General features: G+C 40.5%; 4 protein-coding genes across 5 annotated transcripts; 2 read left to right on the forward strand and 2 right to left on the reverse strand.

The window, feature by feature from the left end:
* Positions 1-3090: 3090 nt before the first annotated feature.
* LOC131332661 (ethylene response sensor 1-like) lies at positions 3091-6814 on the forward strand. Its single transcript, XM_058366959.1, has 5 exons — positions 3091-3167; positions 4199-4655; positions 4772-5038; positions 6041-6168; positions 6306-6814. Exons 1-5 carry the CDS (start codon positions 3091-3093, stop codon positions 6547-6549), a joined length of 1173 nt encoding a protein of 390 aa, XP_058222942.1. The 3' UTR covers positions 6550-6814.
* A 125-nt stretch (positions 6815-6939) lies between these two features.
* Positions 6940-8418, reverse strand: LOC131332307 (protein INAPERTURATE POLLEN1). Its single transcript, XM_058366456.1, has 2 exons — positions 8290-8418; positions 6940-8192 (listed from the first exon to the last, which is right to left on the reverse strand). The coding sequence occupies exons 1-2, from the start codon at positions 8303-8305 to the stop codon at positions 7399-7401; spliced, it is 810 nt and encodes a 269-aa protein (XP_058222439.1). The 5' UTR covers positions 8306-8418; the 3' UTR covers positions 6940-7398.
* Positions 8419-11871: 3453 nt separating this feature from the next.
* LOC131332336 (probable xyloglucan galactosyltransferase GT19) lies at positions 11872-13624 on the forward strand. The gene has a single exon (XM_058366506.1). The coding sequence runs from the start codon at positions 12051-12053 to the stop codon at positions 13458-13460; it is 1410 nt and encodes a 469-aa protein (XP_058222489.1). The 5' UTR covers positions 11872-12050; the 3' UTR covers positions 13461-13624.
* Positions 13625-13858: 234 nt separating this feature from the next.
* LOC131332337 (beta-ketoacyl-[acyl-carrier-protein] synthase III A, chloroplastic-like) lies at positions 13859-21566 on the reverse strand. 2 transcript variants are annotated; one of them, XM_058366508.1, is made up of 9 exons: positions 21396-21532; positions 20723-21304; positions 19031-19179; positions 18245-18381; positions 17093-17198; positions 16889-17007; positions 15369-15433; positions 15055-15277; positions 13859-14282 (listed from the first exon to the last, which is right to left on the reverse strand). In XM_058366508.1, exons 2-9 carry the CDS (start codon positions 20908-20910, stop codon positions 14061-14063), a joined length of 1209 nt encoding a protein of 402 aa, XP_058222491.1. In that variant the 5' UTR covers positions 20911-21304; positions 21396-21532; the 3' UTR covers positions 13859-14060. The 2 variants fall into 2 exon arrangements, with proteins under 2 accessions (XP_058222491.1, XP_058222490.1); XM_058366507.1 differs by having other exon boundaries at positions 20723-21566.
* Positions 21567-23827: the final 2261 nt, after the last annotated feature.

The following is a 23827-nucleotide window of genomic DNA, read 5'->3' on the forward strand; positions in this document are numbered from 1 at the left end:
TCCATAGCATTAATCATTGAGATCAAGCTTGCTTGGCTAGCTCAGGATGGAGCTCAGTATTTGGTAAAGCGAGATCATCGGATTCATCATCATCCAAAACTTCAAGGCGTCTTTGGATTAAGATGTATTTGGACGATTGTTTCTTGCCGTCCTCTGTCTGCTTCTTCCGACTTCCAAATCCCAGCCTGTTGTTCACTTCCGAAAGAAAAAAAAAAAAAATTAGTCTAGGAACACAACTTTCAAATACATCCAACTCTGGACACAACTGTGTTCAGAATTGTTTGCTGTATGTGGAATCACGTGCATCGAACGGCTTTGGATGCTAGCATTGCTCATTCACTTGTGAATGGTCTCCGACTTCTCATCTGACGCATCAATAGTTGTGGTGATTGACTTTTTCGGCCGACATGACTTTTCCCAATTAGCAGTGATTATGATGGGTATTTGGCTATTTGTTTGCGTTATCTATCACTTTCTTACAATAATTCAGCAATTGATAACGAGTCTCGAATTCCTATGTCGTATTTCTGAGCCTCTATTTCCAGTATATTTCATCGGGGGATTTATAGAACGGGGGGAAAAATAATGGAAGCACAACTTGAATTTTTGAAGAAAAAAATTACTCGAATCATTCCAGCAGATTAACAGAGTCCAATGTTATGTTTATATTAAAATGAAAATGTAATGTTTATATGTTGGATTTTCAGAGAAAGAAAACCAAATATCAGTAATTTTACTGACATCTATCAAACCAAACGGTAAATTGCTCTCTCTCTCTCTCTCTCTCTCTCTCTCTCAACAAATTCGTGATCCCAAACTGTGCAAAGTTGTTAAGCTCTGCGAGGCAACAAGCAGAGATTCATGGGCCAAAAAGATCGGTAGGATCTGATATCTAGGAAAAATGACGGCCCAGGACGTATTTTGATAATTAATACCCTCTAAGGACAAGCTAAGAACATTTGTTAATGTTGAAAATGTCCTTGGCAGGTATTAATTATCAAAACACGTCATTGACGGTCATTTTCCTGATATTCTAGGATGACTTGCTAGTAGCCCAAGTTCCAGGCCAGGCCCATAGAGAGATCAAAGGAATCTTCATGGGCCAAACGTAGATCATATCACAAGTCCACTGGCCTTTGAGAACTCTCTTTTTCGTTTTTTTTGGTAAACACCAGTGTCTGCCCCAATATTTAGATTGCCCAAGTCCGACCCCAAGTTTGGTTACTCACTTACTATTCATTTAGTAGGAAATAAAAGAACATAAAAGGAAAAATAAATAAAATCAAGGTTAAATTGGGTTTTACATTTTTTGGGGGGAAAATGACGGCTCATGACGTGTTTTGATAATTAATACCCGCCAAGGACATGCTGAGAATATGTGTTAATACTGAAAATGTTATTGACGGTTATTAATTATCAAAACATGTCTTTGGCCGTCATTTTCCCTTCCTTTTTTTTTTGCCCCATGGTGGAGGGTTGCCCAAGCCCGAGGTCTTGTTGGGCTTACCCCAGGACCGGCTCTGGTAAACACCTTTGAGAACTCTCTGGATATACAACAGTTGCACTTGGATGCTAATTTATTTGCCAAAAATATTCTCTTCGTTTCTCTTCCCCTCCCCCCCCCCCCCCCCCCCCTTACAAAATTCAAGATTAAGGCATAGCTTTAATTGTTTCAGTTACTGTTTGGTATACCATTAGAAGGTAATTCTTGAGAGTTAGGGGGGGGGGGGGGGGGGGAAGTAGAATATATACGGAATGAAAATTTGAATTTATGAGAGAATTGGTTTTGATTGATTATTTATTGTTCGATCAAGGAACGCAAATGGTTAACATTCAAGAAGGAAAGGAAAATGAAAAAAGGAACAAGTAGAAAAGGTAAAAATTAATTGAACAAATAAGATTTTGTGTGGAAAACCGAAGGAAAAAGAAAAGGAATTACTTCTGCATATTATTTGGAGGGCTAACTCTAGGACATACATATTCACTTGCTTTTTTACTTTCTAAATTTCACAAAGAAAATAAAAGAATATTTTATGTTACTACAATTTTCTCATCTATTTTATATTTCAAGCAAGGTTTGCAACCGTAATTATGTTTATCTCAAAATGGTTAAGTATCATATCATATCATTTCCTTGCTTGATTGATTTTACATTGCTCCATTATTAATGTACATTTCACCAAAAATTTAAGATTAAAAAATACGGTAGTATCTTGATTGCTTTTTTGGCTTTTTACGAAAAAAAGTAAATTCTTCAAAGAAAGAATAAGAAAGAAGATTGTATACACAATGAAAACTCGAATTTATGAGAGAATAAATAAAATAAAATTTCTAACCTCAAAAGGTTGATTTTGTAAACACTAGCTATCTTTAAATTTCTAATTTTTAGAAGTAATTCGATTTATACAATCTCAATTTGATGATGGAACTTCTTTTTTTTGTATCTTTTGGAAGGTAATGTTATTTAAAATTTTATTATTTGAGGCATGCTCTTTATATATAAGTTTTATATAATTTCATCTACTAAAAGACAAAAAATAAAAAAAAAATTCATCAATGGGGGTTGAATCATTTCATAATTTTCATTTGGGAAAACCCACTTGGTCCAGTTAGGTAATACTCCTATATCCGCCAAATACCAAAACAATAGAACTATTGGGGTACACTATTTGTTGTACAGCAAATGTACACCGTGTTCTGTGAGATCCATTTCCGGATTCCATACAAATAATCGGAATCGCTCTATTTGTTTAAAATACCATTTTAAGGATCTTTGTAAAAAATCAGCTTGACCAATTCTATGTCTAATTTGCTGATAGAAAATTGAGCAAACCCGATGTAGTCGGGTTGGTTGACGAGTTTGGTGTAAACCCGCCCCGGCCCGTGCCCACCCCTAGTAATGTGCACATAAATTGAATTAGGTCTCTAGGCCTGCCCTCTCTGATCCCATTTGGCTTTGATTTTAGGGGTATGATTTTGCAGCAAAACGAGTATAGGGGCCACTGTTTTAGTGGTATTCCAAGAGCAGTCACTTTGTACATATTGCCAAAGGTTAGGTCTGTCTCCAATCCTCCCCCGTCTATACAACCAATGATTGAGGACTACATGAATCCTGTTATTGTTGTGAAAAGGCTCCGGCCGGTAGGCGAGAGGAATAAAAAGGCAATGTAAGTCCATTGTTGTTGGATCACTTTCGAAACTGACACAATTAAGAAATGGAATCTATAATATTATAGGATGCGTTACACAATCCCTAAGTAGAATATGGATAGGTCTTCCAAGATTGAAAACGTACACATCAGGTAACATATCCATCACTATACAAATAATCCACGGATACCAAAGGGAAATGTGCCAAGGGCTAATGAAATGTGAATAAGGAACAATATCGGAACGAAACAGATAAAACAGAATTAAGCCAACAACACAATAATACCCTATCCAATACATCAAACTTCCATTTATTTCCAACTTGCGAAATATACTTTTAGAACATAAGTAACAGAGAATCCGATCATCGGCCTCAAATAACAAGATGTAAACACACATTTCGAGACTTGCTGTTAAAAAATGTGTACTTGGTGTACCCAAAGCACAGAGAAATACCCAATTTGGAGGTATGGTCCACTTTCCTTCACCCGACAGACAAGTGCATGCATCTTCCCTCTCTTCCTCTACTTTCCCCGCTCCCTCTCTCTCTCTAAAACAATCACAATCCTCGAGGTCTTGGACAGTCAACATCCCTCAAGAACAAACTCACACAGAATCCACAAATGCATAGACCAAGTTGTTCAAATTATCCTATTCCTCCCATTGCCTTTTCTATGGATGATTAGGCGGGAAATGAACAGTGCATCATCCTTTATTTGTTCTTAGACCCTATTTTGCGTTTCCTTTATTCTCTGCCTGCTCAATGTTGAGTTTTATTTGTTGAAGTTGCTCTATTCCTTCATAAACCATAGATTACACGTATGTCTGCAGTTACTTACTGTTTCACCCTCAGTTCTTGTGCATTTGTTACTACCTTAGAGAAAGTTAACTGGAAACTGGAATTCACCCTGTGGATGAACTAGAAATAGTTTTTGTCATACAAGCACAAAGTCTTGTTAATTGGTTGTTGGACTAGATTTATTCACTTCAATATATCAGGTTTTTATTCCTGTAGACAGTAATTTTTTCCAGTCACTGTTGGGTTATAAAACTTCTTTGGTTACCTTGCATGGACACGGGAACATCATGACTACATAGTTTTTCTCGTGCTCAATATACTGTATTCATATATACAGGTAGCCGTTGCTCTTTCTCATGCTGCAATTTTAGAAGAGTCTATAAGGGCCCGCGATCAGCTCATGGAGCAGAATGTTGCTCTAGATTTGGCTCAACAAGAAGCAGAGCTGGCTATCCATGCTCACAATGATTTCCTCGCTGTCATGAACCATGAAATGAGGATACCCATGCATGCAATCATCTCCTTATCTTCACTTCTTTTGGAAACAGAACTAACTCCAGATCAAAGGGTTATGATAGAGACTATACTCAAGAGTAGCAACCTGCTTGCAACCCTTATTAACGATGTGTTAGATCTTTCTAGGCTTGAAGATGGTAGCCTAAAATTAGATGCTGGGGTGTTCAATCTTCATGAAGTTTTCAGACAGGTACTTGACTTCCCCTAGTTACTTTGCAATTATGTGTCATTTAGCAAGAACTGACAGGTTAACCTGAATATCTATGACACTGCTAAATATTGTTGGCTTTTGTTTTGTTTTTATAGGCCATCAATTTGATAAAGCCTATTGCATCTGTAAAGAAGTTATCCTTGACACTTATTTTGGCCCCAGATTTACCTGTATATGCTATGGGTGATGAGAAACGAGTGATACAAACAATCATAAATATCGTGGGTAATGCTGTGAAGTTCATAAAGAAGGGTTATGTCTCAGTTGTGGCTTCGATTGCAAAACAAGAGTCTTTGAGAGACTGGCGAGCTCCTGAGTTTTATTCTGTGTCAAGTGATGGCTACTTCTTCTTAAGAGTGCAGGTTGAGTTCTCTCCTCTTTCACTGGCTAAATTTCAAGTATCTTTTCAAGGGATGATATGGCAATATAAATTGGCCTTCCTTGAAGTGCAACCATTTATTGTGCAAACTCAAGCATTTTGATTGGAGATTGCAAGGCTGACCTTTGGACTTGTTTAATGTGGTATGAAGTTTGGCAATGAACTACAGAAAGGAAGACACTACAAAAGTAAAACCGAATTTCATATTTCCTGCATCTTGAACTCCATTATGCGGTGGACGTCGATGCGGCTGAATAAGGGAGATGTGTTCCGGGATGTGAGTTTTTTTTTCTATTTTCTGTGTTTTCTACTGGCGGGTCTCCCCATCCGGTTTCTGTACCAGTCTGGGTGTTCCAGATCTAGTCGGTGATGGTGGTGGGCAAATAACTCGGCGCCTATTGAGGAATGGTCCGATGTTGGTGGTCTTTGTGTCTTTGGTTGTCTGTTTTAGGGCTGGTGGGTTTCGGTGGTGTTGTTGGGGTTGGTGGTGATCCGGTGGTGTTTCTTTTGGGCTGCGCAGCAGTTTCGGCTGGAAGATGACTGGTCTTCGGTCGCCGTGGTCTGGTGGTGTTCAATGCTCATCTTGTTCAGGCCGGTGCCCCGTGTGGTTTGTCCATGAGACCTGTTAAATTTTAGTTGATTTGTTGTTTTGCCTTCAGATTTCAGCGATGCTTATTTGTTTAGGGTTTGAGCTGTGAATATCTTTAGATCCTCTGTTATCTAAACCGAGATTGGCTCTTATGTACCGGCATTATCGCGAGGCCTGCTTCGGCAGTAGGTGCTTGAGATCGACGTTTAGGTTACTTTGGTTCTTTCCTATATTTGTTCTGGAATCTGTTTGCGCGATGGGCTTGTGTTGAATGAATGACTCTTTTCAAAAAAAAAAAAAAAAACTCCATTATCGGGCTTTACTCTGTCGACTCCATATCTTTTAGCTGTTACTGGTGGGGAATTAGAACTCTTCACTAGGTAGTTTCTTTTGCAGGTTAAGGATTCTGGTTGCGATATTCTCCCACAAGATATTGCTCTCTATTTTACTAAATTTGCTCAGTCTCAAAGTGGATCAAACCGAAATAATAATGGGGCTGGTCTTGGGCTCGCCATTTGCGAACGGTATATACTCGAGTCTAGATTAGTAATTCCGTCATAGGATATGCATCAGAATGACTGATCGCAGTCATCATGATGTCTTAAATTCAATTAGATTGTCTGACTCAGTTTTCGTGACATTTTTGAAACGATGGAATCAGGTTTATAAATCTAATGGGGGGTCACATTTGGACTGAAAGCGAGGGATTGGACAAGGGTACAACAGTTTCATTCCTTGCTAAACTTGGAATCTCCAACGATCCCAATGAATCAACAATGCTGGAGGTTGCAGTTGCCGGTAGAACGGATCAAGGGAGCGCAGATTGCATTGGACGTAACCTATTTGCTAAAGAACTCCATCGTTATCAGAGGAGTCTTTATACTCAAACTAGGTTGACTTTGTAGCATCATTTGTCTTGCGTGTTTCAAGGCGGAACTGATCAGAAGCCAAGAAGTCATTCCCTGAGATCGGTAGAACCAAGTTTTCAGTGACATTTTATGCACTGGTGTAGGATATATGGCTGGCAAACCCACCCTATACTATCCTAAAGAGCTACGCTTGCATCTCTACTTCGTTCTGATATCTTTCAGTATTCACTTAAACGTAATCATTAATTTCTACGCTCAACAAGACGAAAAGAACGAAAGGCCTAGTAGTGCTTTAACTGTAGTTTACACATCTCATCTTTCATATGTATGACCTTTCTTGAATGAAAGATCAATTTGGCTTTTACCAAATACTTTCCAACCTGTTTCTAACTGTAATAGTTATCATAGGGTAACTTATATATTTTGACAGGTTTATTTGATTTCTTAAACCGCTTTTTGACAGAGCAACTAATTAAAGTCCTAAAGGAAGACCATCTACTCTTCAAGACACTTGTGGAATTTCCAAAACATTAGCACAACCATGCCCATTAGTCATATAGCTTCTCATCTAGACGGGTGCTTGAATCGAAAACTAAATTATATGTTCATAGTTATGTATATGTATCCTGATTGAGAGCACAAACAGAAGGAACTCTATTTCATCGTTCCTTGACACATACCGGTACCTATTACAACAACGAAAATAGAAATTCCTGCATCTACTAAAAACTGACAAAATACTCTAAAACAATACAAATGGACCGCGATGAACAAGGCAACAACACCCTGCCTGCCAATAAAATGATTTCAAAAGAAAAATAAATGAGCCTAAAATAATGATCTTGATACACAAAATACGCAAGAAAATCCGAAACCCAGTTGAATTCACGAGTTGATAACCATTTTGCACCGCTCGAACTGCCCTAACAACTCGTGATCCCGAAGCCCCACGACGAACTGAGCCAACCCTTCAAGGAACAGAGCGGCCTGGTAAACACTGGTGGCACCCATGATATCCGACAGGACGCTCCTCCTCAACCTGTTGGCGTCCAAGAAAACCCCCGTCATCTCATCCATCTCCGCCTCCAAGGCCTCCTCGATCCCACCCTTGGCCCCCTCCTCCCTCTCGCTCCTCCCCCACTCCGCCCCAACCCTCTCCACAAACCCCTTCTGCGCGTCCCGAAACCGGGCCGAGATTGCGGGCACCATCAGCCTCAACCCGCACTCAATCTGCTCGACCCGGCTCGTTAACCCCGTGGACGGACTCCCCCACGCCGTCACCACGTTCCAATCCCTCCCAGACAAACCAAGATCCAATCTCTCTCCGCTTTCTTTGAGGTCAAAATCGTCGTTGTCGTTGAGGAAGGAGCGGAGGAGGTTGGTGAAGAGGTAGGGGTGGAGGTCGCCGAGCCAGAGGAAGGGTGACTCGAGGGGGTTGCGGTGGTCGGGGTAGAGGAGCTGGGCGACGTCGTTGTGGGAGGATGCGGCGAGGTCGAGGGCGGCGTAGTAGGACTGGAAGTGGGTGTGGACGGTGTCGACGTGGGTGGGGAGGAGGTGGTGTGGGGAGTTGGAGGACATGGATTGGCGGAGGACGGGGAGGAGGGTGGTCCTGAGGGTCACGATCCACTCGGCGTAGAAGTTCTTGAACGGGCGGATGGTCTTCTTGCGGCCGAAGAGAGCTGCGAAACAAAAGATGAAAGCAGTTAGGTTGAATTATGCCGCTACGCCTGTTAAAAACGCAAATAAAACTAGTGCTTGTGTTCATGATATACTTACACACTGCTTTCAACATCTTGGGAAGATTTGTGATTCTGGGACAGCGGGACGGGTTGGTTCTTGGGTTTCTTGATGGGTCTCTTCGTTAGACGAGAGAGAGAGAGAGAGAGAGAGAGAGCGAGGGGGGGGGGCGGGGGGGGGGGAAATGGAAGGTTTTAAACGGGAAGTCAGTTATAAAGGCGGAGTCTTGTGAGTGAAGCCCAAGACACAGCAGGCAGCTGTGAGGCTTATGTGGCCCATATCGAGCCCATTAATGTAACAGGAATCGTAATTCTCCCAGTGGACCGTCTAATGTTGTTTTATGAACAGTTTTACACTTGTGAGTGAAGCCCAAGACACAGCAGGCAGCTGTGAGGCTTATGTGGCCCATATCGAGCCCATTAATGTAACAGGAATCGTAATTCTCCCAGTGGACCGTCTAATGTTGTTTTATGAACAGTTTTACATTTGTCTTTTTGGGAAAATGACGGTTCAGGACGTGTTTTGACAATTAATATCCGTCAAGAACAAGTTAAGAACATTTGTTAATGCTGAAAATGTCATTGACGGGTATTAATTATCAAAACATGTCTTTAGCCGTCATTGTTCCTTTTCTTTTCATGTACTATTCCAGGCCTCGCTCAGGATGCAATCCTAGTAATGACATGTTTAAGTATTATTAATGGCTATTTCCATTTTTACTCTTTCCTTTCATAGAGAGTACAATTTATTAAACTTTATGGTTGATTTTTATGCATCTATATTGGTGCGTGTCGATGTACTCACATACGTTCGACTTAGGATGTTAATAAGAAAGAATTAGACAACAATTTCTTTACTCCCAAAAAATCAGACAAGAATTACAAAAAGAGAAATTTACTTGAGTATTGAGGGGACTAAATTTAATTCATTATATTTTTAGAAATTAGTTAATAAATTTTATATTCTACTACTAAGTAATTAATTTGTATATAAGAAATCAATTCGAGACTAAACCTTTCACGTAGGTTAAAGAGTCGAACCCTTGGCCTACCTACTAAAGCGCGAGGGCTCTAACTAACAGAATTAGCATCATTGGTTATAGAGATATCATTAGAGCATCCACAATGTAATAATCAAAACTAAAAGGTTGCTAAAGTTAGCAATGTTTGCTCAAAAAAGTGCTCACATTGTAATAACCAAACTTAGCAACCTCTTAGCAACTCATCAAATTTTGACCTTTGAATAATCAAACTTAACAACTTTTACCAATAACCAAAACTCAATAACCAAACCCAATAACCAAATTCAAAACTAAAAAATTAAAAAACACCTCACATTAGAATCGTTTCATCGAGACGAATAAATTGGTGTGGTCGGGTGCGTGATTGGAACTCGTTTGCAATTGGACATAGATGCATTGCGTATTGTGGGGGGTTTTTCTTATAGGGATACAAAAATAACCAATGTAGAGATCAAGTTTGTTAGGTTTGATTATGAACTAAATGGATAATCAAATGCTGACGTGACACATTTTGGTTATCGATTTTGATTATTCCCATTGCGGATGCTCTTAGAAACTTACAAATTTGACAAGACAGAGCATGTAAGAGCATCCACAGTGTAATCAAAATCAAAAGTTTACTAAGCTTAGCAACTTTTGCTTAAAAAAGAGTTCACATTGGAATAACCAAACTTAACAACCTTTTAGCAACTCATCAAATTTTGGTCCTTGGATAATCAAAACTAATAACTTTTTGCCAATAATCAAATTTAGTTATCTCCACATTTCCTCAATCAAGTACACTATCATTACACAAAAACTTTATCTCTCTTCCATTTTCAACATATTTCTAAGAGAATACTTTTAAAAACAGTTTTTATTTTTATGCAAAATAGTTTATTTCAAAACAATTTTTTTAACTTTTTCCCAAAAATTCTTTTTTTTTTTAAATCAAAAATTTTCAAAAAACGATTTTCCCTTTTTCTAATAACCGATTTTTATTAGTTTGAAAACCATTTTAAAAAAATTGTTTTCTACGTCACAATTTCTAGATTTTTATAAGTTGAAAAAGCGATGTGACAAGTTTTGGTTATTCAATTTTGATTGTACTATTATGAACATCTACATCGTTAACTTTAGCAACCCTTTAAATGGATAACCAAAAGATGATGTGATAACTTTTGATTATTCCACTGTGGATACTCTAAGGTATTTTTGAATCAGCTAAAAAAAAAATGCATAATTTTTTACCTAAAAAAAAAATGCATAATTTTCATAATGAAAAAATCCGATTCCGAAGCCCGCCGGAGTACATTTTTGTATCCAAGAGATTTTGGCACATGCCCTCTGTCAAGCTAGTCCGTGTGTGTGTGTTTTTGTACTGTTTTCTTATATATATTATCTGTATTTTCTGCTTGGTCGAAAAGAAGAAGTGTGTGCAATCAGGTATGGGTACGTGGCCAGAGAGGTTATTGGCCCATTTTAGGTGCTCTGCTTCTGAGGGTAACCTGTTTATTACCCAGAAAGTGAGGTGATATCAATGAGCCTACTGGTTTTAGCGGGTATTTATTTAGATCACTGTAAGGCCGTGCCAAGCTTTCTCCTTGTAGTAATAAATGGGAACATGATCCTTCCCCGGTTCCTTCACTGAAACGACGCGGCCAGAATATACGTAACGAAACATGGGAATTACGTACACTCCTGTCACATTCTAATTCTTAAGAACTCTTAATCTCATATTACCATGAGATAGTGGATAGATCGGATTCCTTCTCTATTCACGAAAATACTTACTCTTGATTGAGAGATAAGGAATCATACTACCATTCAAACTCTAGCCTAATATAATAAGAATGTCAAAATTTCGAAATCTCTTTCTCATTCCTCGATAAAATATTTGTAAATACAGCCTTAAAGTTTATTTATAGGGACCGGAGAGGATCTTGATCCTAATAAATTATGTTTTTGCCTACTCTAAACAATGAATGGCTACCTAAAAAAAGAAAAAAAAAAAAGAAAGAGATGGCTCCCCATAATATGGTTGCCAAAGATTTTTGCGTACACATGTCAAATAATGTCATTTTAGTAAAGGTGAGGAAGGATCCTTAAAAGTTACTAGTAAAGGTGACCAAATAATTTATTTTTTTAAGTTGATATCATTATTAATAATTTTTGTAGTCACAACACCTTCATCACGTATAATGCATAAGTGTGTAGAACGATTGCAAGAGAACTGTATGTTAATTAATTCGAAAAATTAAACTAAGTTCATCGAAAATGGTAACCATTTCGTCAAAAATCAAAATACGCCTTCTGTTCATGGAAAAAATACAAGGCCCAACTATTTTTTTTGGCAAACATAAAGCTATCCGATTAATAAGTGGTTGACATTCAGCTTGAATTATTTTCGGACATATTTATTCCACGAGATCTTAAACTACACCAACGAAACCGCAACGTTACTGCCTAAAGTTGCAAATCACCGCCGCATTGGGTGGGGCAATCAAGACCCTGAAGAAGATCTTCACCCCACCGACATCGACCACCATACCCAAGAAAAGTTTTAACCGTTACCCCTCTCTCTCTCTCTCTCTCTCTCTCTCTCTCTCTCTCCTAAATTACTCTGAACTTTTCAACCCCATTTTCCTCCTCTCTTTCCAAATCTCTCCCCACAAAACGCTACTGTCTGTTTGTTCAGTAGAACTACCGAACAAACATATGCTACGTACGACACAGCACACGTATTGTATTGCCCCCATCACAGAAAAATCCAAAATCCACCACTGTAATAGGAGTAATAATGAAACAAATCAAACCACCAACCCCCTCCCCTCTCTCACTCCTCCCTGGGCTCCCCCCTTCCTCTCTCTCCCCCCTTCCCCAAATGGCCATCAAATCCATCATCCGCACTCTCTCCTTCATCTTCTTCTTCGCCCTCGTAAACTCCCAGCAATATACCGATCCCGAATGCGCCGGCCGCCGGATCCACATCCGCGACCTCCCCCCACAATTCAACCTCGACCTCCTCTCCAACTGCTCCCACTACCCTCTCTCCGACGACTTCTGCCCCTACCTCCCCAACCACGGCCTCGGCCACAAGACCCACAACCAGACCCGCTCCTGGTTCCGCACCGACCCCTTCATGCTCGAGCTCATCTTCCACCGCCGCATGCTCGACTACCCCTGCCTCACCCCCGACCCCCGCCGCGCCGACGCCGTCTTCCTCCCTTACTACGCCGGCCTCGATTCCCTCCGCTACCTCTACGACCCCAACCACTACAACTCCAGCTTCCAACACGGCCTCAACCTCTTCCGATTCCTCAAGCACCGGGATTCCCCCGGAATCTGGGAGCGCAACCGCGGCCACGACCACTTCTTCGTCGCCTCCCGCCCCGCCTGGGACCTGTCCCAGCCCTTGACAAACGACCCCCCCGTGTGGGGCACCTCCCTCCTCGAACTGCCCGAGTTCTACAACGTCACCGTTTTGACGTTCGAATCTAGAGCCTACCCGTGGCAGGAGGTCGCCATTCCCTACCCGACGTCGTTCCACCCGCCGAACACCGCTTTGCTGGAGTCGTGGGTGGGACGGGTCCGCCGGTCGAGGCGGACCACGCTGATGCTGTTTGCCGGGGGAGGTGGGGTCTCCGCCTCTCCCAACATACGGCGGAGCATTCGGATGGAGTGCGATAACGGCACTGGCGTCAATGGTGGTGATGGCGGTTCGTACTCGACATTGTGCGAGTTTGTGGACTGTTCCAACGGGGTTTGCGAACACGATCCCATTAGGTTCATGAGGCCGATGCTGCAGGCCACTTTCTGCTTGCAGCCCCCGGGGGACACGCCAACCAGGCGGTCCACGTTCGACGGGATTCTGGCCGGGTGCATACCGGTGTTCTTCGAGGAGCAGTCGGCGAAGAAGCAGTACAGGTGGCACTTGCCGGAGGAGCAGTACGGGGAGTTTTCGGTGTTCATACCGAAGGAGGATGTGGTCTTCAAAGGGCTGAGGATTTTGGATGCGTTGATGGGGATTCCGAGGGGTGAGGTTAGGAGGATGAGAGAGAAAGTGATCGAGTTGATACCGAGGGTTATGTACAGGAAGCATGGGAGCTCGTTGGGGTTGAGGAGTAAGAAAGATGCATTTGATATTGCAGTTGAAGGTACTTTGGAGAGGATCAAATCTAGACTTCAAGAAGTTTCATCAGTACACTAAAAAACCTATATAGTCTTGTGTTTCTTTCTTCTTGTAAATCTACATGTGCCGTAAGTGTTTTGGTTATGCAATTATTCACCTATTTATTTCACCCCAGACGGTGTTAAAACCACTACATGTCTTGTATTCATTGAAAATAATGATTCATGCAATTTTGGGCAGTATTTTTTACGTGTCCTGTTTCTTGGAACCGGGGTTCCTTTAGTATAGAGATGCACTACAAGGGTGCAGGACACAATCTGAATTATTGATGGTTCGAGATATACGGCCCGGGTATTAGTGCACCCCTGTCGGGTTTTTTGTGCACCCCTGTGTTTCTCTTATGGGGACAGAGTTGGCCTTCTTTTCTGCATACTCATCTGCTAAAGAAATGTAAAAGATGAAGTGTGATCAAGTACTGCAGGGAGAAAGAATGAACTTTATTGATGGTTCGAAAAGTTTAAAGGTGACAAAACCTGAACAAGCAAAAGAAAGCTGAAGAAGATTGTGTTTTACAGCCTCGTAAATAACTGAACGACATTCAGAAACGGTAGACGGCGGCTGCAGCTTATACAAGCGACTCTAATTTTGTCTTCTGTAGTGAGTAGAGAAGGAAGGGTTTCATCCCCATCTAACAATTGCGGATCCCCAAGTAAGACCAGCACCGAAACCTGCAGTTGCAATGGTGTCGCCCGGTTTCACCTTCCCACCTCGTACAGCTTCGTCCAGTGCCAATGGAATGGATGCAGCACTTGTGTTACCGTAATTCGCCAAATTAGATATGACTCGTTCTGGTGGGACCTCTAGCCGTGTTGCAACTGAATCGAGGATCCTCTGGTTTGCCTGCATAAAACCAAATCTTTTAACAAACAATAGCAAGATCTAAAGTGCGCATGAGAAATCATTGGGCGCATCTACAAACAAGAATGTATTCATGGTGCAGTACTCTTCTAATTTTTTTCATCATTCTGCGGTACTCTTCTACCAAACACATGGAAAGTGCTATGCTCATTTTTCTCTAAGACTGAGGAAAAAAGATAGCTGCATATATGCTCAGATACCTACATTTCGTGTGACAATCAATGAAGATTGAAGTAAACGCCTTGCGGAAAGTTGGAAGTAGCAAAAAAATAATTTAAAAACAAGAATTCAATGCACTTGGGATGGAATCGTACACCATGTACATAAATGGAGGCAGATGTATTCTCTTTACCATCACCAGGAAGAAAGAAACTAAACAATCAGCAGAAAGTAATCATTTTATTATATGAAAACATGCCCTAAGCCCCTACAGCAGTAACAGAAAAGGAAATATTTGGATGCATCTTTGTCAAGTTCATTTAACAGACCATCTCAGGCAAATTTTCAGAAATTTGGGCAATCTGACAATCCAACAGTAATTTCCCGCGGTTCAATTCTCATAGACTAGATTTGTAATACCCTTGAGAGTATTAGTGGTAACCACCATACCAAGAAATATAATGGCAGGAAACGGGACAGAGGAGTTACGAAATCCATCAATCAGCTAGTCATATCCAGCAATAAACTAGTTTTACACAAGTGGGTGAAAACCTACAGGTCCAATATCCTTATACTAGCAGACTTTGTGTCATACCTGGTGGAGTAGTAACCAATCAATGTCAGACCCAGTGAGACCAGCCTTTTCGAGGGCAGATTCTATTGACTGCGGCACACATCGAACAGCAAAGCGAAATACCTCATTACCTTTCATCTCAATGCAGGAAAATGAGGAAGGTCCAGGCGGGAACCCTAACACTGAACCATTAGAACCCAAAGCATGATCCACTTCATTTTCACGAAGTGGGGCGTTCAAGTTCCTGCATTGGGGAGAAGCAAAGTTTAAGTTACCACTCAATCTTCACTCCACTTGAAGCAAAGTTTGGTTCTAAGGAAGATGATAACACAAACTTTTGGCCGTCACCATCACTATGCATGTCAAATCCAAATAAACCATCCTCTTCACTGTTGCAGGCCTGCAGAATAACTATAATATCAATACCGCTACAACCGTGGATTTTACCACAGGTACCTAAAATTTGCAGGATGGAAGCAGATGACTATACTTGCAAGTAACAATAGATAATATTTGCCGGGAGATGGATAAGTGATGGCTAAAACTTGTTAAGAAATGAAGAGATTAGTTATCAGTGGCAGATACTAGGACTAGAGAGGTGGAGATTTGGGGTCGAAAGGTGTTACAACTTAACAGATATTTATTATTCCGATTTTCAGGACATCGGCTTTACATGTCAAAATATGGCATCTCTCCTCCATAGAGATTTAGTAAGTCTAGAATTGTCTCCTCCGTTAGTATCTTTCTCACTGGTCTTGAAATCTATGTCCGTATAGAATTACGAGATATATGCATGTCAATCTTTGTGCTCTGAAGAGTTATATGCCTTCAAGAATTTAAGATTGTTTGACATTTTTTTTTTTTTTACTTCTTCTCTTTGCAAAGTGACCAAGTTATAATTCCGGATATTATTTAATAGACTCCATAGTCCATACAGCACGTTACAGTTCCACAGCGCAACTCAAATGAAGCCATAGGCCCATAACCAATTTCAACCCTATTAGCAGGCAGTTGAGTAATTATAACCCACATATCATTACTGTCCAGAGATCCCTGGCAACAAGTTCCTTAATACTCGGGAACTAATTCCACAGAAGAACAAGCCAAATCTCACAGCCTTTCCATCTAAAATTCACCAAGACCTTTCACGTACCACCTACTCCACGAACTCTCCAAGATATAAAGCAACAACGAAACATGTCACCTACAAGCAGAATCAATGTTGCATGGAGTCTTCTAAATACCAGTGTCGGGCCTCAAAACTAGGATAAGGGCATGGTATACGTGACCAACATGTATAAAGACACTTAATTATGATATAAGCCCAATCTTATGAACGAATTGGTCTTTTGACACATAGTGGATATTAACCCTTAAGATAAAATATTTTCCCAAACAAATGTGAATATATTCCCGTGTCTACTTGTGCTAGGAAGGAAATTCCATGAATCCAACACGAAGCTACGTAACTGCACCCGACACCCGTACCCAATTCCATGTAACATAAAGCGGAACCCTAAATTGGGTGGTCTGCATATAAATCTGCAAGGATCGGTGGTGGCGGTGGCTGCTAAATATTCCAGAGATATTGCATACATAGGAAGCCGTATCACGCTATAAGTTATAACTCCCAAGGGTGCAGCGGACACGAGGATCAGTTTGGAAAACAGCTTCGGATTTTTCTGAGATAAAGCAGTTCTGCCCCAAATGTTGGATAATGTTTTACTTAAAAAAAAAATTTCCCACACTTATGTCCAGCCAATCGACAGAAAATGAATACAACATTTTGACGGATGACATATGTATGCCAAAACAAACAAAGCCGCAAATTTTAGAAAACGAATAGGGCCATTACCTGTACAAGTACTGCACCAGCAGCATCCCCAAAGAGAATACAGGTCCCTCTGTCAGTCCAATTAACATAACGTGTAAGAGCATCAGCCCCTATCACAAGAACATTACTAAAGCCACCTCCTGCAGTTCACAATTTCAGACCGGTCAGTTCGATAAATGATGCACAATAATTTAGAACCCATACAGCAAAGCAAAGAAAGGTTACCCCTAATATAACAGGCAGCTGAAACTAGACCCAACAAAAACCCACTACAAGCAGCCGTAATATCATAAGCCAATGGATTATTTTTGCAGCCAAGCGCCTTTTGGATCTGAAATGTGAGATAAAATACATAAGTAGAAAGCACATAAAACCTCCGAAAAGAGTTCATCATACTGATCAACAAAACAATCAGGAAATTATACTTAAAACAGAATTCGGCTGACATAGATAACTAAGTGCTAGCGAAGCCCAAGTAGGCAAGGCGTCAATCTCTGACCATCTGCTTAGTTGCCTAAGTTTTGAATAATAATTTGACTGCCCTTATACATGGCAAAAATGCTATACTACAATAATAACAAAAAAATAGAACACAGCGAAGTTAGTGTCCGCACTATGCCTTCACGGGTGGCAGGGTGAGAGGTCTATAGTGCAAAAGCATAGCTAAGTTTGGTGTCAAAGCAGCAATCACCGTGATTGCCCTACAATGCATACACGGCTACCCAGTTTTATCTGATAGGTGGAAACTAATAAAAAGCATGCCTTGGCATTTGAATAATGGGTCAAAGAATAAGGTTTTCTGAATGTCCTTGTCAAGCAATTTTTAAACACCTATTGGTTTGACAATAAGTATATGTACAGCCATGTTCTTCTACATGTACTCTGTGGACACGTACAATTGCTGTAGATTTTGTTTTGTACAATCAGTTATGGGTAATTTAAAATTAGAAAAAATAGTGCTGTGCCATTCTACAAACCAAGCCACTGGTGAGCAGCTTGCACAAGAGTGGATAAGTTCATTCGAGCTTGTTCACTAATTAAACAAGCCAAACTCAAGATTCAAATGTGGGTATATTAACAGAATTGTTGTATTGTGAATTTGTGATTGCACACCAAAGGATATATCCTATTATAGACAAACAGAAATGATTGACCTTTTCCAAATTTAAAAAATAATAATTACAGGCCTCTTATATTTCTCTCAGAATATTTCTATTCCTGTAATGTCAAATTCTAATCTCACATGCAAATCTTCTTGGAAAACACAAGCACTATTACCACAGAATTAGACCCCAACAACACTAATCCTCCTGTCAATTATGATTATTGTGAAGGACCACTGCAAATTGGTTTGTGAATCATCTAATATAGTTATACCTGAGGAGCACTACCAAAAAGATCCTCTGGAGTTGAAGTACACATCAGGACTAGGTCCACGTGATCAGGATCAACCTCCGCCATCTGAAGAGCTTTTCGGGCTGCCTTCACAGCCAGAGCTGTCATGCTCTCATTGCCTGTAAAAGCAATAAGTCAGACAACAGCCATTTAAACATTTAAAGTTCACATAATTTGGGGAGACACACAGGCATGCAGCACAGAGAGGAAGACAAATGCGTATGATTTGCAAAGCATCAGAAATGGTATGAATTGCAGAGCATCAGAAGTGGTCTAGACATTCACGATACTCAGAACTACTCATATTAACCAGATTGTTCACTCTTATTATGCTGATAGATAGATCCTCTCTTCTTGAGTGAAGGCCAAACCGATAGTCACGGGGTGGAAAAAAATGTTGAGTTTTGAAGCTACAATTCCCACCAAATAACTCCCATTGAATCCAGGAAAGAGAATTTGGGACTTGAGGATAAGGCATCTCTAGAGAGCTAACTTACACTAAACTGGCTCTGAAGTATATATCCTTCCTGAGGCTTGGGCTCAGCTCAAAAGACCCACAGTCAACAATCAACTATGGTGGCTGGCTCAATACTCATAACCAACAATAATGAATCCTCCACAAATTAATATCAGCCAACCAGCTAAAGCTCAATTGAGACAATTCTGTGCTTGTTCCAAGATGAGGCTCAGCTAATAGTAAGCAAATTTACCTCAAAGTGTTCATAAGAGCAGATAAATGCCAGAAAAGCACTCTAAGGAAAAACTAACCTGCTAGAACATGTCGATTACGAATCCCAGTGCGAGAAGAAATCCACTCATCTGAAGTATCCACAAGATTCGCAAGATCATCGTTGGAAACCTTGAGACTCGGTACTGCAGATCCACATCCAACTAGTTTGCAACCTTTGCTGATAAGCCTGGATAAATGTATCCAAAATCAAATAATTTATCCAATCACTTCTCATTACATTGATACCAAATAAGGATCATCATGACGCACAATGTTTCCCAGGCAATGGTTATGGTCCATATGGACTAGTACTGCAGGTTTCAACCAATGAAGTAAGAACAGCAGCCAAAACGACTAGTGAAATGAAAATAGCATGACCAATTATTACCAAAGGAGGAAATAGTATCAAATAATCTACGTTCTTTTTCACTGAAGAATGGTGTTTGAGGTAAAGAGCATAAAGGTGGGTTGGTTTTGGAACAAGAAGGTTTTCGTTGTGCCATCTATAGAGAAAGCGCTATGGTCAAACACTTGGCGCTTTTGATGTGATCACTTGTTTGGCAGTCGGACCTCTGACCAAGTGATGAGGTGCAAAAATTTTGGCACCCTGGGCTAGTAACAGATTCCCGGCTGGGTTGTTTCACATACCCACATATGTGCCTCGTATATATCCGGTCATCTTCTGTATGTGCTAAAATTCCTTAATAATACAAATTTATGCATTCAAGCTTTCATCTTGAGCCTTATACAACCAAAACACCCAACTACTGGAGCTAAGAACAAGAATTCTACTCCTCGCAACTCAAGTCAACCAGTCCATCAGCAACCAGGTGCATAAGTTGGTCTGTGTGACACATGAGCATTAAGTTTCAAATAGCTTTCCTTATCTTATCCTTAATAAGCCGCACTTATTAGTCTCTCTTCAATAACAACACTACTCATCCATCTCAGCATACTCATATTAGCTACACTTGTTCACATAGCACATTATTTTTCTCACTGCCAAACTCCGGGCCATACCAAATACCAAGCCATGTAGTCCTCTCCCTTGCTGAAAACCGTTACTTGTAAATTATCAACTCTAACGAATAAGTGGCCATCATTAACAATAGACGTTTGAAATTGGCTGTAGTGTGCTATAATTTTAAGCATGGGCTTTGCTTTTTCTAATTTTTTTTTCAGGGAGTTCATTTGAAATAGAGGTTTAGCTGCCACTGACGCCCTCAATAGCCTTTGAGGTACAGAAACTCCATCTGAGCCCTTTTCAGAGCCAATTATCAGTTATGAAAGTTATTTCCTCATCTATTGAGATCCGGGTACGAAGAGGTTCTAGTTCAACTTTCCCTGAAGAAGTATTCTATATTGGTGAGCATAAATCCTTTCAAGGCTAAGTGCCACCGAGAGAACAAAAGTCTTTTGTTTCGGAGAAAACTAGATAAGAGACTTAAAAATCATATATCATGTTAGTAACACAACAGAAGATAAGCACAAGCTAATAAAATTATCATCACGAATAAAACCTGACATGCCAAACAAAGAGAGATTAATAACGAAAACAGTATGCCAGAATGAGAGAACCAACTCAATAAAAATTACAGATTCTCATTAATAATCCCACTTCAACAAACAAAATCAAATCTTTTTCCCAAACCAATTGTATTAAGTACCCATTTGATCGAGAAATTACTAAATTCAACAAGACCCAGGTGATCAAATTGATGGAAACTTACCTAGGCACTCGAGTTCCAGAAGGGGAAGCCTCAGCTCCTTCAATTGTGCTAGAGCTACAGCAGAATACCCTTTTGGAGATTCCTTCAGCGGAAGTAAACCCAGATTGGTATATGCCAATACAAGGAGGATTATTCCTCTTTCTCAGGCTAGGAATTGAAGGCGAAAAATACCTAGATGCATTCGCCATTTACTGAGCGAGATATAAATAATAAATCAAGTAGGCGGAGAAACAAGCTGTGTAAAAGATCTCTAGCTTATTGATGGGAGCTCAAGAATGAGAGTAGAGCGAACAGAACCCATTGAGGGTATAATAGAGAGACAGAGAGAGATCAATGCATGTGGGTATTGAAAAAAAAAAGAGATCGAATTAATTATAGGAGACAATAAAACGATGGATTTTTAGAGGCTCTTAGACAATCTGCGGAGGGCACGATGAGGAGAGATATGGGGGATTATGGCAGCCCAATCAGAGGACATTCCAATGCGAAAATACACATAAACAAACCTCTCTCTCTCTCTCTCTCTGTGTTTGTGTCTTCACTTTCTCTCTCTATATAAGTTCTAACGAGGCCGCTCCTGCACTGCTCCCACATTTCAAGAACTTGAGTTTGTGAGACAATCTGCAAGAAAAGGATTAAACTAATGGACACTTGACACGCAAGAGTAGCTCACCATTCGTTGTGTTCTAGGTGACAGTATTCATTTCTCCAGTAGCAACCTTTCAATTGAATACGTGCTTGTGGCTGATTGGTGTGGATTGGTGAGTATCATGAGTTTGACTGTAGAGAATAGAACACCTCTCCATCCTCATTCCGAATACTGACTGTTCTCGGTTTCTTGTATCCTTACCGGTCCCCAACTACACATAAGTTGAGTTTGTTTATATACCTTAATTAATATCTTTATTATAAAGTTTTATATATTGACATATAGTAAAATGAAAACACTGACCACGGAATAAGGAATGGTTAGGGGATTTTTTTCACCAAATGATAGAATGTGATTATATTGTTAGAACTATGGCTCATATGTTATTGGGGGTGTGGGGGGCGTAGTACGGTAGGGTTCGTACAGGGGTATTTTTGGGATACAAACCAAATACCATTTAGGGTTAGAATAGAGTCAATATAAATACTCTATATTGTAAACCCTAATTCATACTGTGATAATAAAGAACAGCAGCCGCTCTCGCTCCCGTGGACGTACCCGATTTTGGAAAACCACGTATATCTCTGTGTTGATTCTTTATTGTTTATACTTGTAAATCGTGTGCGTGTGTGTGTCGATCCTAACAAGTGGTATCAAAGCTACAGGCTATTTTAGATCACACAGAAGAACGATGTCATCAAGTTCGTCTGTTTCGAAGTTCGATGTGATGAAGTTCGATGAAACTTCGAATTTCGGATTATGGCAACAATGGGTAAAGGATCTGTTGGTGCAGCAGGGCTTGTACAAGGGATTGAAGGTGAAGCCAGAAGCCATGTCTAACGACGATTGGGAAGAACTCCAAATGAAGGCAGTGAGTATGATTCGTCTGTGTCTTGCAGACGAAGTTATGTATCACGTGTTGGGTGATGAATCGCCAGCTAGGGTCTGGACTAAACTAGAGAGCAGGTATATGTCAAAATCGTTGACGAACAAACTGTTTCTAAAGCAGAAACTGTTTGGGTTGAAGATGACCGAGGGTGCTGATTTGATTCAGCATATCAACACGTTCAATCAGGTTGTGAGCGACTTGCAACGGATTGACGTAAAGTTTGAGGAGGAAGACCAAGCGCTGATGTTACTGTGTTCACTACCGATCTCTCTCGAAACCCTAGTTACAACCTTACTCTGGGGGAAAGAAACCCTAGAACTGGAGGAAGTCACTGCAGCCCTTCTAGCGTATAATCAACGCAAGCAACAAACAGAATTGTTGCAGGTTGAAGGTCTGGTGGTTAAGGGGTACGGGGATCGTGGCAGGAAGAATGAGAGGGGTAAATCAGTTTCGGGGTGTGAGAGGTCTCAGTCAAAGAACAGGTCCGAGGGCACATTTGAGTTCAAGTGTTACAGGTGTCATGAACCGAGGCACATGAAGAAAGACTGTCCGCAGAAGAATAAGGGAACTGACTGGAAGAAGAAGGGAAAGGCAGGGGAAAGGAAAGATGGATCAACTTCTGCAAACGTTGTGGAGCAGGAGTCAGATGATGGTGATATGCTTTCGGTCTCAGCAAGTTCAAATCATATGGCAGATTTGTGGATTATGGATTCAGCATGTTCTTTTCACATATCTCCTATTAAGAAATGGTTCAACACATACAGGTCAATGGATTGTGGTAATGTTCTTATGGGTAACGATGGATCGTGTAAAGTCATAGGAATAGGCACAATTAAAATCAGAATGCATGATGGTGTTGTGAGGACTTTGGGGATGTTAGACATGTTCCAGAATTGAGAAAGAATTTAATTTCGTTGGGAACCTTAGACTCCAATGGTTGTGGGTATAAAACAGAAAGTGGAGTCATGAAGGTAACGAAGGGTGCTATGGTGATGATGAAGGCTTGTAAAGTTCTTGGTAATATTTACAAGTTGGTAGGGAGTACAATTGTAGGTGGAGCTGCTGCCACTACAACAGATGATACTGATGATACTATGCTTTGGTATATGCGGTTTGGACATATGGGAGAGCGTAGGATGTTAGAGCTGCATAAGAGGAATCTACTGAAAGGGGTTAAATCATGTAAATTGGATTTCTGCAAGTTTTGTGTTCTGGAAAAATAATGTAAGGTGCAGTTTAGGAATGCAACTCACAAAACGGAGGGAATTCTTGACTACGTTCATTCAAATGTTTGGGGGCCAGTGAGGGTAGCTTCGAAAGGATGATCTCTGTATTTCTTGACCTTTATTGATGATTTTTCAAGGAAAGTTTGGGTGTACTTCATGAAGCACAAGTCTGAAGTCTTTGCTAAGTTCAGAGTGTGGAAAGCTAAAGTGAAAAACCAGATAGGGAAAAAGATTAAGTGCATCAGGACAGATAATGAGAAAAAATTCAAAAATGAGCCTTTTCTGAAGTTTTATAAGGAACATGGGATTCAGCGACACTTTACAGTTCGAAAGACACCACA

Source organism: Rhododendron vialii, chromosome 7a (genome assembly GCF_030253575.1).
Source record: "Rhododendron vialii isolate Sample 1 chromosome 7a, ASM3025357v1".
In the NCBI taxonomy this organism is placed as follows: domain Eukaryota; kingdom Viridiplantae; phylum Streptophyta; class Magnoliopsida; order Ericales; family Ericaceae; genus Rhododendron; species Rhododendron vialii.